We start from the raw sequence: 13965 nt of genomic DNA on the forward strand, positions 1-13965 counted from the left end.
TCGTTTGGTCACCATTAACCATGGCTCACTATTACGTGCAGACCCAGGCCTCCTCCTTTGCTATGGTCAAGGAGCCATTGCCACCCCACAGCTGCAGAGCAGCTCAAAACTCAAAGAGCAGTCAATGAGGGTCAGGGGGGGGGGTTTGGGGGGGGGTGAGAAATCCCGCGTGGGGGTGGCAGCAGAAACACAGATGCCGAAGCAACAGCACACCCTGCGTAGTTCCTCAGATGAAAATGTCCCTATTATCATTGGAGGGTATTAAAATCTATTTTTTGAGAGAGGACTTTGCATTTTCTTTTCTCTTTTCTTTTTACTTAGATAATATTATACGGTGCTTTTTTCTGGGGGCACGCAGGGGTACGCATACCCCTAAACATTTTGTGAATCTTTGTACTTTTGTCCATATGCTGTATTTATTTTTCCCGATTTGAACCATAAAATGGTGATTTCCTTGAGTTAAAATGAGAGTACCCCTAAACATGTTTTTAAAAGGGGAAAAAAGCACTGCACATATCCAGCATCCAACATAAAAACAAGATTCCAAAGAATCTCCTGGACTTCCCTCCTCCCCTTTGTGGGTCCTATTATTAATCATTTCCCGCTGCATCTTTTATAATAATCCAAATCTTTTACCTCTCCATAATGTCCAAAATTCACCATTAAACTGCAAGTGCTACTCCAGTCCCACTGACTATTTTAGCAGTTTACAATGGTTTTTAAGATAAATTGTAAAGAATTCCCCATTCCTTATTAAAATTTTGGTCTTCCTGATTTCTGATTCTTCCAGCCATTTTTGCCTTTTCGGCATAATCCATCAACTTAATCTTCCATTCTTCTCTGGTGGGGACTTTTATCTTCTTTCCATCTCTGGAAAGCTTAGTTAGATTAGTTTGCTTTTTATTGCATTGTATTGTGGAAAAGCTTCTAAAAAAAAAATTATGGAAGCAAGCAACAGGATCAGCCCTCATTGGGAACACTACTTGTCGATACCCGCCTTAAACTGTGGCGTCCAGAACCTGGACGCAGGACTCCCAATTAGGGTTGGACTGAGGCAACATAGAGTGGTACTTAACAATTGGCTTTTCCTTTTCTCTTAGGAAAGGTATGGAAGCATTTGTGTGTGTTTGTGTTTCAGATTCTTCTGAAAGAATACAATTTTGATAACCGCCACAAGCCAACATTCACAGAAGAGGACATCCTCAACATCTTCCCAGTTGTGAAGCACGTCAACCCCAAAGCCTCGGACGCCTTCCATTTCTTCCAAAGCGGCCAGGCAAAAGTGCAGCAAGGTATCACTTGCAAGGTTCTACTGGCTGTGAATTTGGTTTCAAACCAAGGTGGATTGGTCCTGGGGGTGGGGTTGAACCTTGGCAGCCCAGGGGCTCTTATAAGCTGGATCTTGACTTCCTGAGAAGTTTTAAAATAAAATTTTTAAAAATGGAAGTTTACCCAGATCTCTGTGCAAGGCATGTGGCAGGGAGAGAGGCACTTAATTTGCAACACATATGTACGGCACAGTCATTGGGGTAGGGTAGGGCAGAATGCAGGGAGCCCAACACTAGGTGGCGCCAGATCCAGCAGCAGACACAGACACATAATTCGTAGAATTGCAGACATTGAAGGGGCTGCAGCGGTCTTCTAGTCCAACTCCCTACAGTGCAGAAATCATTTGCCCAATGTGGGGCTTGAACCCACAACCCTGAGATGAAGCGTCTTGTGCTCTACCAACTGAGCTATCCAGCAACATTGTCCTTTTCCTCCTCCCTCTGAGTTCTACAAGTGGGCAATATGGAGACAAAGGAGGCGTCTCCCCATCAATGAATGTTAGAATGAAGTTAAGTGGTTCTTAGCAGTAATGCTAGAAAGGAGTAGGTGAAAATGGATTTTTAACAGGCGAGAAAGTAAAGTTATAATATATTAAGATAAGGGATTAAGATAAAAATAAAGAGGGAAAGGATTTGCTGAGTTAACCAATTGAACAGGAATACAAAAAAGGGAGGTGTGGGGAGGTCAGCGAAACAAGTAAATGAAAGATAAGTTATGGAATGATGGACTTACTTTTAATTGTGTTTATTTTTTCTGTATTTTGTATTTTGTATTATTTTTTTCTTACCTTTGTAACCTTTTTTGAAATTTCAATAAATATTATATTAAAAACAAAACAAAAACAAAGGAGGCGTCTCCCCTCCCCGACTTGTAAGCAGCAAGGTGCGGGCAGATTGAGAGGCTGTGGGGCCAGTGCCCCATTTGCACTGATAAAACCAGCCTCCACTGCTTACATCCTCCACATCCAGAAGAAAAGGCTAAGGGGTAAACCCTACACAAATCTGGAGTGGATCTCTAAAGTGGCTGGATGGTGTGTTGCATGCCTTCTTCCTGCAACTCCTGCAGCCAAGCTGGTGCCAAACGTATTGCTCTGCTTTCCTTTGGACCACATCAGTGAGGCTGAGAGGGAGGGTCTTGTCATTTGGGCCTCCACATGCACTGCCCAGGCTTGGTCACTTTAGTGCTGCTAATGCAGCGGTTTTGACTTCACCTCCAGAGGTGCACTGTGTTGTCTCTCGAGACAGACGGATGCCAACAACTGCTTATAGTTAAGCATCACCTGCAATCTCAAGAGTGCTTTTTCTTTGCTCATTTCAGGTTTCTTGAAGGAGGGCTGCGAGCTGATCAGCGAGGCCTTAAACCTGTTCAACAACGTGTATGGCGCCATGCACATGGAAATCTGCGCCTGCCTTCGTCTCTTGTCTCGCCTGAACTACATCATGGGAGACTACTCAGAGGTACGGGCAGCCCTGACCTCTCGCTGCTCCCAAATCTTCTGCATTACGTAGGCAGGAGGCTGCTGGGTTGGACCGAAGGAAGGCCTCTTTAGTCTGGCCTCCTGTTTCCCACAGTGCCCAATCGGGTACCTCTGGGAAGCCCACAACCAGGGCAGGAGAACAACAGATCCCCAGCCACTGGTATTTAGAAGACACCTGCCTCTGATACATTGAGGGCTGACCGTAGAAGTATAATGACTTTTATCCCTTGGTGGATTTTAGACAAATTGGTGGAGGGAACTCGCCCCCATCTTGTGGCAATGAGTTCCGCATGTTTAGCTATAACATGGTGTGAAGAAGTACTTCCTTTTTCTCTCCCGAATCTCCCCCACCAATATCTTTATCGGATGACACCATTGGGCTATAGGCTGGCACTCCTTCCCAAAGAATCCTGGCAACTATAGTTTAAGCGTTCTGAGAAAGCAAGAAAGAACAACTGGTTTTCTGAGGCCCAAACCCGAAAATCTCCTGGGTTTTTTTGTGAGAGGCGGAGAAGGTTTTGGGTTTTCCTAGCTCTTCAACTGTGTCTTCTTCCTTTCGTTCCAGGCCTTAAGTAACCAGCAGAAAGCAGTGCTCATGAGCGAGAGAGTCCTTGGGATAGAGCACCCCAACACAATTCAGGAATATGTAAGTACCAAACAGCGGGGAGGGTTGAAGGCTTCTGCAGCAGGCAGCTGAGGAGGCAAGGAGGAAGCATCATGGAAACACTCCCTTGCCCACAGAAAACTAGCACATCAAGGAGAAGTCAGAATCCTTTTCCCTGAGGTGCTAGGTTTTGTGTTTTCTCAATGCAGGGAGATCTTGAAATCAGAACATTCCAATTCCTGTTACCATTTGCATTTGAAGTCTCTTCCCCCCGCCCCCTCAAAAAAGAAAACCAGCCCACTTTTCTACCATTGAGATCTGTTGCTTACAAGCAGCAGTCTTTTGGGGGTTGGTGTCAGAGTTCTGAGTTTCTCTTCTCCCCCTGGAAGTTGGGCCACATCTGCATCAAATAAGCATTGTTATAGCATTTTAACAGTCCCAGCTTTCCCCAAAGAATCCAGGGAACTGTAGATTATTAAGGGGTGCCGAGCATTGCTTGGGAGACTCCTGTTCCTCTCACAGAGCTACAATTCTGAGCTCCTAGGAAGGAGAGTTGTTGGTTGAACCTTTCTGGGAATTGTAGCTCTGTGATGGGGATCAGGGTGCCCCCAAAAACTCCAGGCACCCTTAACAACCTGCAGTTCCCAGGATTATTTGCGGGGAAGGCCTGAGCGTTTAAAGTAGCATAAGAGTTCTTTAAATATAAGGTGCGGTTATAAGGGACGCGGGTGGCGCTGTGGGTAAAAGCCTCAGTGCCAAGGACTTGCCGATCAAAAGGTCAGCGGTTCAAATCCCCGTAGCAGGGTGCGCTCCCGTTGTCCGGTCCCAGCGCCTGCCAACCTAGCAGTTCGAAAGCACCCCCGGGTGCAAGTAGATAAATAGGGACCGCTTACTGGCGGGAAGGTAAACAGCGTTTCCGTGTGCTGCGCTGGCTCGCCAGATGCAGCTTTGTCACGCTGGCCACGTGACCCGGAAGTGTCTCTGGACAGCGCTGGCCCCCGGCCTCTTAAGTGAGATGGGCGCACAACCCTAGAGTTGGACACGACTGGCCCGTATGGGCAGGGGTACCTTTACCTTTACCTTTACCTTTACCTTTAAATATAAGGTGCAGGTGCAGCCTTGGATTGTGTGTTCTTCCCTTGGTGGAGGCAACTGGGTTCTGCAACAAAACATTGCAGCGCAAAGTCCTGCCTGCTCAGGACTTAGCCTGTTCCATCCCCAGCAGCAAACAAATTTTATCTTCTTCATCCTAGCAGTATTCCATAGTCACTGAAAACACTCTATCCTCACTGGGTTATCTTTGAATTCCTTCCACCCACCCCCAAATCGTAAAAAAGTGTATTTCTCCAAACTCCCATCCTGATCCCCTCCAGCGGCTAATACCATGAATGATGCCAATTAGGACTATGGAAATAAAAGGCATCACAGTCCAAATTTTGGAAACAGAAGGAAGATTCTCCAGGGGGGCGGGGAGAACAGCAAGGAGGGGTGGTTCTGACTTTTAACCGTTTTGTTTCTTGTTGAAACTATTATTATTATTATTATTATTATTATTATTATTATTATTATTTCTAAATTGTTTATCTGCAACCAGATTCTCTTATGCCTCTTGTAGATGCACCTTGCTTTGTACTGCTTTGCAAACAGCCAGCTGTCTACAGCGCTCAACTTGCTATACCGCGCACGCTACCTCATGCTGTTGGTGTTTGGCGAAGATCACCCAGAAATGGCACTCTTGGATGTAAGTTTAGCTGTTGGCCGGCCAGGGTTTCTGGAGCCCCAGCTAAAGAGCCTGTGTAGTTTCTGCAGGCGGAACACCTAAAGCTGAACTTGACTTTTTCCAATGAGATGCAGCGTCTTGAAAAAACTCTCCCTTTTGCATTTCTAATTTGGGACACAAGTTTCCTTTGCCCTTGTGGGCTTCTAGTTCTGTGATTCAGCAGACTTGATTCTGTGCTGTATAAATCTTTTTTAGAAATTCCCTTAGTAACCAAAATTAACTGCAACGGATTGTGGGGGACGGGAGAGACTGCTATCTTCCTGTGTACCTTGTTTTCAGATTTGATTTAAAATATTGTATATACAGCATTGTAAGGATTATGATGATCATTCATTTTTATGCAGTGTTTCTGACAAGCGGAAGTTATTCTTTTGCATAAAAATGGGGGGGTTCTCGCCCCCTGCCGCACCTCTGATCACTCTGTGTCCTGTATGTGCCATGCGGGTAGATTAGATGGACGGGCTCCTTAGGGCTTCTTTTGTGTGTGGGAAGGCCAGCTCTAGCACTAAAGGTCCACTTCTGGCCCTGCCTCACTGGAACATTGCTTCTGCCCCTAGAACAATATTGGCTTGGTCCTCCATGGAGTGATGGAGTACGATCTCTCCCTGCGGTTTCTGGAGAACGCGCTGCTCATCAACTCCAAGTACCACGGCGCCAAGTCTCTGAAAGTTGCACTCAGGTGAAATGCCCAATCCTGTTGTTTGCCCAGTGGGGAGGGAGGGGCTTTCGCAGCTAAAATACATGCATTATATTAAGGAATGCCTCTGCAAATGTGTGTATCGTGACCCGCCAGCCACGGAAATGCAATTGATCAAACGTTACATGAAAGTATTGAAAAACACTGTTGAGTGTTAAGTTGGTGGGGAGGCGTCTGCCAGACCTGCTTCTGCAACCGAATTCTCACCACGTGCGCGATCGCTTTTCAACCATGCGCAGAAACATCATTCTGCTGTCTTCCCTTTTTGCATCCTCTCTGCAGTCACCACTTGGTCGCCCGAGTGTACGAGAGCAAAGCTGAGTTCCGGTCGGCTCTGCAGCACGAGAAGGAAGGCTACACGATCTACAAAAACCAGGTAAGGGTCCCTTGCTTTGCTTTAATACATTGGACGCCTTCTGTTTCCGTTATGTATGTGCATTTGTTTAATATACATGTAAGTATTAATAAATATCTGTGTGTGTTTTTGGCTAGCTTGGTGAGCATCACGATAAGACCAAAGAAAGCTCGGAGTACTTGAAATATCTGACTCAGCAGGCTGTGGCCCTGCAACGCACAATGAATGAGATCTACAAGAACGGATCCAGCGCCAACATTATGCCCTTGAAAGTGAGTTGCCCTGCAGTAGCTGCCCAGATTGGCTTTGGCAGTAAGATGTACCTCTTGTCTGAGGAATTAAGCAGCAATGCATAGCACACTTCAGTGTCCAGGAGTGCTGTTCAGTTTACTCTACTGCACCACTACTCGGGGATTTTTACTCCCATCTCGTCACAAGAGCTCAGCCATGGTGTTTTCCTGTTTCAGATAGCTTGGAATTGCTTGTCTTTGCAATATCCTTGAGCGATGGGGGTTAAGCAGTTGATTGTTGAAGATCAGCCTGACTACTTTGCAGCTGGACAGGGACCTGAACTTGGGTCTGGGTCAAAGCCACACTGTTTTTTGTGTGTGTGTGTGTGTGTGTGTGTGTGTGTGTGTGTGTGTGTGAAGCACTGAGGGCTCTAGGCAAGATAAAAATGGCAGATAAAGCCAAGGCTTAATTCATTGTAGTGCAGATACGAAGCAACTGAAGTCAGCATAATGATCCTTTGGTGACTTGTTCCCTCCCCACTCAACTGAACTGCCAGGAAACAACTCCCTTCTAAGCCTAACCTGACCTAAAGGGTTCCTGTTCTTGGGAATCAGGCTCAGAAGGGTGGAGAAGTGCATACATTTTATTTACTTGCATTTATTTCCTGTCTTTCTTCCAACCTGGAACCCAATGTGTGGTGTACACCTGGCTCCCAGATACCATTCCAGGCATGTTTTTTAAAAAATGTTGTTACTGTAGTAACAAACCAAAAATAATACACACACACACCCAGTGTAAAAGGCCATAGATCGTTTAATTAGCTAAAGACCAAGGAGAAAAGAAATGCTTTTGCCTAGTGCTAAAAGATATGTAATGGAAGCGCCAGGCGCGCCTCCCTGCTGAGATCATTCTACAAATGAGGAGCCACCGCAGAAAAGTCCTGTTCTTGTGTTGCTGCCCTCCACACTTCTCATGGAGAAGGCACACGAAGAAAGGCCTCAGATGAAGACAGCAGGGTCCAGGTTGGTTCATAGGGAGAGAGCCGGTCATTTGAGGTATTGCGGTCCTGAGCCAGTGTCCGTATCCTCATTGCTGGGAGCCCTTCCCAGTCGTCCAGTCACCAAGTCCTGTTTGTATCAGAAACCGTGTGTTCTGCTCGCTACCCAAATCACCAGCTCCCTTTATACTGGGGAAGAGCGTTGGCTGCCTCTAGGATCCACGGTCCCATTTAGGCAGCCCGGCATTTTTGTTTGCTGCTTAGAACTGTGCATTGGTTTCTTAGCCCCATGTGTTGCTTTTATTTTGTTGGTTAATAAGCTAATCTCTTGTTTCCTTTAGTTCACAGCTCCCAGTATGGCCAGCGTCCTGGAGCAGCTGAACATAATCAATGGGATTCTCTTCATTCCACTAAGGTAAGAGACCCCAAACTTTGTGTATCTGACTGTCTTTCTCTCTACCACTCCAGGGGTGGTGGTATGAATGGCATTGGATGTCGCCTCCATTGTTTTTAATGGGCAGGGGGGCCTTCAGGAGAATTTTGAGAATTCAGGAGAATTTTGAAGCTTAGGTGTAGGTTGGTTCGCAATTCCAGGTCACTTCTTTGGCAACACTTCCTTTGGCCCTCCAGAGGTTGCTGAACTACAACTCCCATCAGCTCCAGCAAGTATCGGCCAGCGATTAGGAGAGCTGTAGATGAGCAGTAGTTGGAGAGCCAAATATTCACCCCCACCTAACTTTAAAGTGCATAGCAAACTCTTCATCTGCTCTACAGTGACGGGAGTTCCTTCGTTGTGTTATAAAGTCTCTCCTGCCTTTATCTGTTCCTCTAGAGCTGGGGAGGGGGAAAGGATTTCATCCCAAGGGATAGATTCCCTGCCGGACACATGGCAGGGGTGGGCGGGGCCAGAGCCAAAAATGGGCAGAGCAACTGATGCACATTTTAACATTGTACGGTAGGCTAGCGCACACACACAACCCTCCATTCTGAATCATTATCATAGTACAAGGATACATTTCAGCCAGGACAAAAGCACCTGAGGTGCAAGGCTGGTGAGGGGTGTGACCTGGAACAAGGGGGAATGGCCAAAGAGGAGTCTCTAGAGAGGGGGGGGCTCCTAGCCTGCAGTTCCATACCCCTGCTCCAGAAAGCACCAGGGCCAAATCTGCATTGCCAAAATTACCTTTCGAAAAAACTAGGAATCATCTTTCGGTATAAGATTATCAAGGAATGGCTGGACACCAAGGAGTGGAGGTGGGTGAATTGGGGGAGCCTTTAACAGCCAGGAGATGAAAATCAGAGGCAGGAGAAGGGGGGGGGGGGAGAGAGAGAGAGAGGTCAGGCTGGTGGAGAGTCAAGGGCATGGGCAGGCAAACAAAAGCCCAGGGGCCGGATCCGGCCCAATTGCCTTCTAAATCCAGCACGCAAATGGTCTGGGAATCAGAGTGTTTTTACATGAGTAGACTGTGTGCTTGTATTTAAAATGCATCTCTGGGTTATTTGTGGGGCATAGGAATTCGTTCATTTTTATTTTTTGCAAAATATAGTCCGGCCGCCCACAAGGTCTGAGGGACAGTGGACCGGCCCCCTGCTGAAAAAGTTTGCTGACCCCTCCTCTGTCTCCCATGACCCAGGAGAGGATTGAAGTGGGAGGAGCAGAAGCAGGTTAATCCCAGGCGGAGTCTTTGCCTGCTTGTAGGCAGCTTGGATAGGAGACACACATAAGCACAGGTCGGGTCTTTCTGTCGCGGCAACAGCTTGAGAGATGAGCTACCTCTTGTCAACCGTCCCCTGAGCACCCCGCTCTGCGTGCTATTCCTCTGAATTTGCTCTGCCCAGGATTGCCCAGCTTTTCCCCCTTCTCCCTCTGCAGCCAAAAAGACTTGGAGAACCTTAAAGCCGAAGTGCAGCGGCGCCAGCAACTTCAGGAGGTCCTCAAGGGCAGCGAAGAGTTGGAGTCGGAAGAAAAACCCATGGAAGAGAGCGAGCCTGAAGCAAGCCCGCCTGCAGCCACGGCCCCCTAGCTTGGGGGTCTGCGTCGGGAGAAGGCTCTGGCTGTTTGAATCTGTCCCAGGGTGGGATGTAGGGAGTTGCTCAGTCTCTCCTCGGGGTGGCTTCTCCTCGGCAATGTGTTTTTGTGTTGTTGTTGTTTTTATTTTTTAATTTGCACTGGTACAATGAATACACAATGCAAAGAACTAAATTTTGAGAAATGAACCCTACCTGTCAAGGCGGGCACTGGGCACCCGAAACGGGGCGGTGCAACAGCTGCTGGTGCCCGGAGAGTCTAACTGGGGCGGGAGAATGCAGGGATGCCGTGGGGAGGGTGGAAAGGGGGCATGCGTGTGTGCGTGTACGTTTCAATCCATTTTTACTGTGTACATAAGAGATTTAATTCCAAGTGAGGTATAATAACATTTCTCAGGTCATTTTTTCTGTTGACTTTTAAAGGACATCTATAACTTTGCAGAAAAGGAACCTTCCCCACCTCCCGGGCCTGGTGGTTCTTCTCCCCCACCACCCAAAAAAAGTTCTCCTTTTTCTTCCAACTTTTGAGGCTCAGCCCGCTGCTGCACTGTTTAGGTGATCGTGGTGACACTATAAATATTATATATTAAATATAAATTCAGCCATATTTTTTATCTCAATGTTTTATCTTTAAGGCCTGAGCAGAGTTGGTACTGCAGAGGAAACTGTTTTGAGGAGATGGCATAGAACTTTTTTTTGGTCTAAATTTAGGAGACAGCCATTGGATTCCTTTTAGGGTTCCTCTTTTTATTCTTTCCTTGTCTTCCCCCCCCCAACTATTTAGATTTGTTGGGAACGTGGGGTGCGGTTTTGTTTTTTTGCAAGTTTCATGGCCCAGGAAAGGAGATGTTGTGTGGTTTTTGTGTCCGCCTAAATTCCTTGTGCTTTGCTCCCTCTTGAGCACAGCATAAGAAACAGCATCCAAAAAGGGGGGGGGGTATTTAAAAAGAAGAAAACCAAGCCATGGGATGCTACGGCTCTGATCATCCAACTGCCCCCCTATGCCAAGTTAACTGTAAAAGCTGAATTGATGGCTTGGGGGCAGGGAGGGAGTGCTGAGTTACTAGGCTAGGCTCCTTCCATGTCAAAGCAACCCTAAAGTCTGGTATAAATTCCCCCTCTACCCTTTTCAGCTTATACAATGGAAAATCCCTAGTGCCTATACTTTACCTCTCTCCCCACCCCCTTCTCAAAGAGTTGTGTGAATGGCATGGAACAAAAGCGCCTCGGTCGTCTCTCGCAAGTTACGCGCCCCAGAATCGTACTGGAGGAGCTGAAGACTGCTGTCTCGAAAACAATTGGTTCAATTGGTGAGCTGAATTGAATCAATGTTTGGGTTGTTGTTTTTAAAAGGTTTATCTGTGAATGTACTAAACAAGAATCATGAACCTAAAATGAAGCTCTTTTCTCTCCCCCTAATTTCCTTCTCGCAGTGAAAATAATAAATTTGTATTAAATACTATATAGTACGGAACAAGATGATTGGTGGGGGGGGGGGAGGGTCTTGTTCAATGTGGAGGTTTTTTGTCCCAAAGCCTCATCAGCTTTAGAACACAAGTTTCCCAAGAAGGCATTCATTGCTGGCAATGGATGCTCTGCCCAATATTCTGCTCTCCCCTGAAGGGGGAAAATGGTGATATGTTCTTCAGCTACTCTTAATAGCTCTCACTACTGTATGTCCCTGCTATTACCGACAGGTTGAATGTGTTCGTAAGAACAATAAAGCTGATTTCCTAGCTCTGCCCTCCCTGCCTAAAAAAACACACATCATGTTGAGTTCAAAATGCAGAGTCTGGTGGTCACCACCTCCCTCCTCTCCCTTTTGTACTAAATTGCATTTTGTCAGCCGCCACCCTGCTCAAAACCACAAGAGTGAGAGGTCATGTTTCTACCATGTGACTCGAATATTGTATTTTGGGAAAGGATGGGTTGGGGGGGTGGGACTTGTGTTACAGACTCAGTGCAAGGGGTTGGGCAACTTACGGTCCCTGCGGCCCTATTAAACCTGCCAAAAACGGCTACCAAAGAAAGGTGGGTGGGAGGGGAGTGTGTGAGTGAGCGACGTCATCGTAGCGTGGCTGGAAATTGCTGCTACAGAGGGCAAAATAAAATAAAGCGAAACTTTGGCATGGTTCTGGGGCCCAGATAGCGGAGGTTGCCTGTTCCTTGACGCGAGTGCAATTTAGGTACATAGCAAGAGCCCTGCCCCCTTCCCTGGGCGAGAGAATGTTCTTTGGTCCAGATGTGGAGGTGGGGGGCGAGAGAGAAAAATACAGAATTTCCTTGGAAGTGTCTGAATAAAGAACAGATTTCAATGCAACTTTTACTTTAGGTTTTGTGTGCTTTGTTTTGAGTAGTATCTCCCAGTAATGGTTCCCCACAAATAAATTTGTGCCATAAGCAGAAAAAGAACCATCTGCCCAATTTATCTCGCAGACAGTGGACAATTTGGCTTAATTTTATACTTGAAGCCAATGACAGCCTTGGATATCTGTCTCCTGAGGGGCTTTAAGGTGGTATGGTCAGAATCTTTCCAGATGCTGTGGCTCAGCTATTCTGCCACATTTCCTTACGTTACAGACTACATGACCTCTATAATTTGTGGGTCCAGAGGTGTGCACTATGTTCTGGGGTGCTGCCACTACCAGTGAGAGGGAGACCCAAAAGGTCTGCCCACCAGGCCTTAGCTTAATGACCTCAAGGAGGCACACATGCTTAAGAACGTAAGAAAAGCCTGCTGGATCGGGCCAGCGGCCCACTTGGTCCAGCATCCTGTTCTCACAGTGGCTAACCAAATACCTGTGGGAATCCTGCAACTAAGATCCAGCGCAAAAGCTCTCGTGCCCTCTGTGGTTTCCAGCAACTGGTATTCAGCAGCACTGCTGCCTTCGACTGTGGAGGCAGAGTACGGCCCTCTCCACCATTAATTTGTCTGATCCTCTTTCAAAGCTTCCTAGCTTGGTGGCCATCACTGCCCTCCAGTAGAAGCAAGTTCCATATAACTATGCACTGTATGAAGGAAGTGCTTTGTCTGCTTCTTCCGCTCCCCAATGTAGGTGATTTGCTAAAAGATCACCCAGTGAACTTTGTAGCCAACGGGATTTGAGCTCGTCTCTCTGAGCCTAGTCGTCTCAATTGTAAGGTGGGAGAGCACCACAAAATGCCAATTGCACAGAAGAAAACTGATCTGCATTCTGCCCACACACACCCCTAAAAGAGTAAGCCCTTAGCAAGGGTGTCTGCATCTATCTTGGGGTGTCATGGTGCCTGACTATAGCTGCCAGGTTAGGAGCCTCACCTGTAGGCAATCTTCTCGCCATTGTTCACACACAGACTGCTTTGTAACGCTACAGGCCTCTTGTGCTTTCATCCACATTTAGCTGAGAACAAAAAACTGCTATCTAGACTATTTCTACGGTCCCGATCCAGCAAGGATAAAAGATACAGTGGTACCTTGGGTTGAAGAACAGCTTAGTTTATGAACAACTTGGATTAAGAACGCTGCAAACCCGGAAGTAGGTGTTTTGGTTTGTGAACTTTGCCTTGGAAGCAGAACAGGTTTCGCTTCCTGTTGAGTGTGTCCCATTTGTAAATTGAGTCCCCCATTGCTATGGGAAAGCACGCCTTGTTTTAAGAACGTTTTGGTTGAAGAATGGGCTTCCGGAACAGATTAAGTTTGTAAACCAAGGAACCACTGGCTCAATTAAACCATGTGAAAACAACTATAGGCCACCTCCATGAGCTGGCCTAGCAAGTTTCTAAATGGAAATGGGATCTCCCCAACATACCCATCAATAGGACCAACCAGGGGGCCATTTCTCCATATAACCCAGATATCCCTTCTGCCTACCCGTGAATTAACTAGTCTTAGCTGATTAGGAAAAGGGATATAGATGCCACATTAGCAGAACAGCTGCATGGGGAGTGGCACTCAGAATTCAACCCTGCCATCACCACCCCATTTCAAATTAGATCAAACTAGTAAAATTCCACCCACTCTAGATGACAAGCTTCTTTGGTTTCAGTCAATCAGAAGGAAAACAAGAAAAACTAGAAGATTTCAGAGGTCAGAGCTGTTAAAGGCTTACTGTGGGATAACCACTTGTGTGAAGCACAGAAAACCTGTTGTTTTTTCCAATGCTAGTTAACAAGGCTGCTATCGCCTATTGTGGAAAATCAAGGTCAACGATAGTATGTAGGTAAAATCAGCTCAGTGGAAAGAGGTCGCCCTGTCAAAGAGTCAATACTAATTAGGTTAATAAAACTCTACTTGCCTACAGTTAACACAGTTGCTCATTTGGGTGTTAGATTTATTTAGGTCAAATTACATTTGTACGGCTTGAAATTAATTGATGTGGCTTCTCCCTCCCTGGTAACTTGAGGCATTTTCTGCACTGGGTTCTACCCATTGGGGGAGGGTGGGATGGCAAGTCAACCCAAAATACATGATAGTAAGCCTGAAGAGTC

At 46.6% G+C, this 13965-nt stretch overlaps 1 protein-coding gene across 3 annotated transcripts in view; it reads left to right on the top strand.

Moving 5' to 3' along the window:
- Window positions 1-11818, top strand: part of CLUH (clustered mitochondria homolog) — a 77842-nt gene extending 66024 nt beyond the window's left edge. For all 3 annotated transcript variants that reach the window (XM_081843438.1, XM_081843437.1, XM_081843439.1), the window contains exons 18-26: window positions 1139-1292; window positions 2647-2786; window positions 3372-3452; window positions 5026-5151; window positions 5748-5869; window positions 6170-6263; window positions 6380-6514; window positions 7812-7885; window positions 9344-11818. In XM_081843438.1, the coding sequence (XP_081699564.1) occupies window positions 1139-1292; window positions 2647-2786; window positions 3372-3452; window positions 5026-5151; window positions 5748-5869; window positions 6170-6263; window positions 6380-6514; window positions 7812-7885; window positions 9344-9494 (1077 nt within the window). In that variant the 3' untranslated portion in view covers window positions 9495-11818. The remainder of the gene's footprint in view (window positions 1-1138; window positions 1293-2646; window positions 2787-3371; window positions 3453-5025; window positions 5152-5747; window positions 5870-6169; window positions 6264-6379; window positions 6515-7811; window positions 7886-9343) is intronic.
- Window positions 11819-13965: the final 2147 nt, after the last annotated feature.

Source organism: Podarcis erhardii (genome assembly GCF_964252035.2).
Source record: "Podarcis erhardii genome assembly, chromosome: 16".
Classification (NCBI taxonomy): Eukaryota; Metazoa; Chordata; class Lepidosauria; order Squamata; family Lacertidae; genus Podarcis; species Podarcis erhardii.